At 37.9% G+C, this 3313-nt stretch overlaps 1 protein-coding gene across 1 annotated transcript in view; it reads left to right on the top strand.

The window, feature by feature from the left end:
* LRBA (LPS-responsive vesicle trafficking, beach and anchor containing) overlaps positions 1-3313 on the top strand; it is a 785611-nt gene that overhangs the window by 187265 nt on the left and 595033 nt on the right. Inside the window, exon 29 of the mRNA XM_011956584.1 lies at positions 233-392. Within this exon, the coding sequence (XP_011811974.1) occupies positions 233-392 (160 nt within the window). The remainder of the gene's footprint in view (positions 1-232; positions 393-3313) is intronic.

The raw sequence follows: 3313 nt of genomic DNA on the forward strand, positions 1-3313 counted from the left end.
AAAAAAAAAAAAAAAAAAAAAAACCTCTTATTTAAAGACATTTCTCTAAGAGTCTTTGCCTAATGTTTGCTCAAGTAAGTTTATTAATAAATTTATTATTTATATAGGTATGTATTTTCTGTGTATATTGAAAGATTTGTGAATATGTTTTGTATTTAAACGTTGTGATGTAAAATGTGATTATGTTATTTTATGGTTACATAATCAACTTCTTTAATTTTTTTTTTCCCAGGAGGATAGCAAACAAGCTCAATTTTTAGCCTTGGCAGTAGTATACTTTATCTCTGTTCTTATGGTCTCCAAGTACAGAGACATTTTGGAACCCCAAAATGAAAGGCATAGCCAGTCATTTACGGAAACTGGCAGTGAAAATGGGAATGTATCACTCTCTGGTAAGTTTGTATTTTCTATTCCTTTGTACCAAATTTCAAATAAATGTTACTTACTTTTGATGGTTAAAATATTGATACTGGAATTTAAATCCATTTATGTGTAAATTAAGTGAGAGCATACATATATTTTTATTATTAACTAAATGTTTTAGCTTAAATATCGTGTAATTAATTGCAGCTGGGATTTTTTTGTTCTTTAAATGAACCATCTAATTAAAGGTAAGTCAGAAAATGGTATCTTATACAAATAGTCGAAAAATTTTATTGACTTAATTTGCTGTGAAGAATCAGTAACTCCTATTCTCTTACAAGAGACAGACTTGTTAACAAGTAACTATAATAACTGGAGTTTTAAAAGTAGCTGCCAGTTATAAAAGTATAGTTAGTTAAGTAACTGTTGCAGTTATAGAAGTAGCTGCCACCCAAAGGAGGCAATTTATTATTCACTCGACATTCATTCAGTATCTACTGGATACTTGGGTATATATTCATGACTAAAACAAAACAAAAAATCAGTGTTCTTATGGAGCTTATATTCTAATGGGATAAAAATGAGATAAAAAAATATGTACATGTTATAAGTAAATTGTATAGTATTTCAGAAGGTGGTAAAAGTGCTTAAAAAAAAAAAGAAAGAAAAGAAAATAATAAGCAGGGTAAAAATATAAGGAATGACCAGGAGTTATTGGGTATGGATTTTTCTCTGAGGGAAATGAGAGCTCATTGGAGGGTTTTGAGTACAGGAGTTACAGCTTATGTTTTTAAAAATACCTCTGGGCTGGGCTTGGTGGCTCACGCCAGTAACCAGCACTTTGGGAAGCTGAAGCAGCTGGATCACATGAGGTCAGGAGTTGGAGATCAGCCTGGCCAACATGGTAAAACCCTATCTCTACTAAAAATACAAAAAATTAGCTGGGCGTGGTGGTGGGTGCCTGTAATCCCAGCTACTTAGGAGGCTGAGGCAGGAGAATTGCTTGAACCCTTGAACCTGGGAGACAAAAGTTGCAGTGAGCAGAGATCCCACTCCAGCACTCCAGCCTGGGTGACAGAGTGAGATTCCATCTCAAAAAAAAAAAAAAATAGACTCCGTTTCCAAAAAAAAAAAAAAAAAATAACTCTATATCCTGTGTAGAAGTTATAGAGGGCAAGGATAATCAGTGTCAGGTACTGCTGTTTACCACCTTACCCTGCAGCTTAGTGGCCTAAGACCACAACCATTTTAATCTTTCTTACATGATTCCTTGAGTTATATTTGCATAGGGCACAGTGGGCATGGTTTATCCCTGTTTCAGATGTTGTTTGCTGGGTCTGGAAAATCTAAGGTGACTTTTCTAATAGTGTATGTAGTGCCTCAGGTGGGATGGCTCCAAGAGCTGAGACTGACTGACTAAAACAGCTGAGCTGGGATTATATGTCTGCAGCCTTGATACTTGTTCTCAAATGAATTCCTGGTTTCCTTCATTAGTTTGGAGAGCATATCTGTCTCCATATCATCTCTCTACATGTTCTTTCCAGCAAGGTAGATCAGAAATAAGCCACACTTCTTACAGAGATGTTCAGAGATTCTGGGAATACAAGAGCTGCCAGACCTTCTTAAAATGTGGGCCAAGCGCTGGCCCACTGCTGCTTTTGCCAGATCCTGTTGGTTATTGTCAGTCAAGCCTAGTCCAGATTCAAGGGCTTATCAAGGGATGAGTACCAGGAGACATGGAGCAGTGGGATTATTGAAACAACCCTCCTCCACAACCAGTTAGGAGGATATTGCACTAATCAGTAATCGAGGCAAGAAGTTATGGTGGGATGGATTAGGTTGGCAACTAGAGATGGTGAGAAGCAGTCAGATTCTGGATATGTCTTAGTGGTAGAAAAAACAGCATTTTAAAACATTAGGTGTGCATTTTGTGAATGAAAAAGGTAGTCAAAAATGATTACAAGGTACAGTGGAGTAGATTAAAGGTGAAAGAGATTTTCAGGGAAAGATAAAAAGAGAAGAAATTCAGTTTTCAGCATGTTGAGTTTGAGATGTTTTTTAGACATGTAAGATAAGTTGTAGGGTAGCAGTTGTATTTAATAGTTTGACTTTTTTGGTGGGGGTATAGTGGTATTTAAAACTTGGAGAATGAATGATGTCATGAAGGGACCAAATGTAGATAGAGAACATAAGAGGAACAAGGACTGAGGCTTGTGTCCCTCCAGCTTAAGAAATCAGGGAGAAAAAGAGGTGAGAGATGTTAAAAAGGAACAATCAGTGAGGTAGTACAAGGAAAACAAAAAGAGAATGGTGTCCTGCAAGCTGAGGAAAGGAAGCATTGTCTAGTTGGAGGGAATAATTAGCTGCTGCTGTTATGTGAAGTCCTGTTAGGACTGAAAACTGACCATTGGAGTTAGCAAGATGCAGATTTTTCGGTGACCTTGATAAGACCATTTTTGCAAGAATGGGTTGAAACCCTGATTAAAGGGAGTGAGAATTAAACAGAGAGAAAAGGAGGCATTACTTGTTGAACTGGATTTTAAGGATCATTGAATTATTTATGCTTGTAGAAGAGGTAACAAGTTTTCCAGCTGCAGTAACCATGTTTGAGGTAGAGCTTTTTATTTTATCCTAAAGATTGTGGACTTGGGCCAGGCGTGGTGGTGCATGCCTGTAATCCTAGCACTTTGGGAGGCCTAGGCTGGTAGATTGCTTGAGCTCAGGAGTTCGAGACTAGCCTGGGCAACATGGTGAAACCTCATCTCTACAAAAAAATAGAAAAATTAGCCAGATGTGGTGGCACACACCTGGGGTCTCAGCTACTTGAGAGTCTTAGGTGGGATAGCCCAGGAGGTCAAGGCTACAGTGAGCCTAGATCACAGCACTGTACTCCAGCCTGGGCAACAGACACACACACACACACACACACACACACACACACACACACACA

The sequence above is a fragment of the Colobus angolensis genome, unplaced genomic scaffold (assembly GCF_000951035.1).
Source record: "Colobus angolensis palliatus isolate OR3802 unplaced genomic scaffold, Cang.pa_1.0 Scaffold111, whole genome shotgun sequence".
Classification (NCBI taxonomy): domain Eukaryota; kingdom Metazoa; phylum Chordata; class Mammalia; order Primates; family Cercopithecidae; genus Colobus; species Colobus angolensis.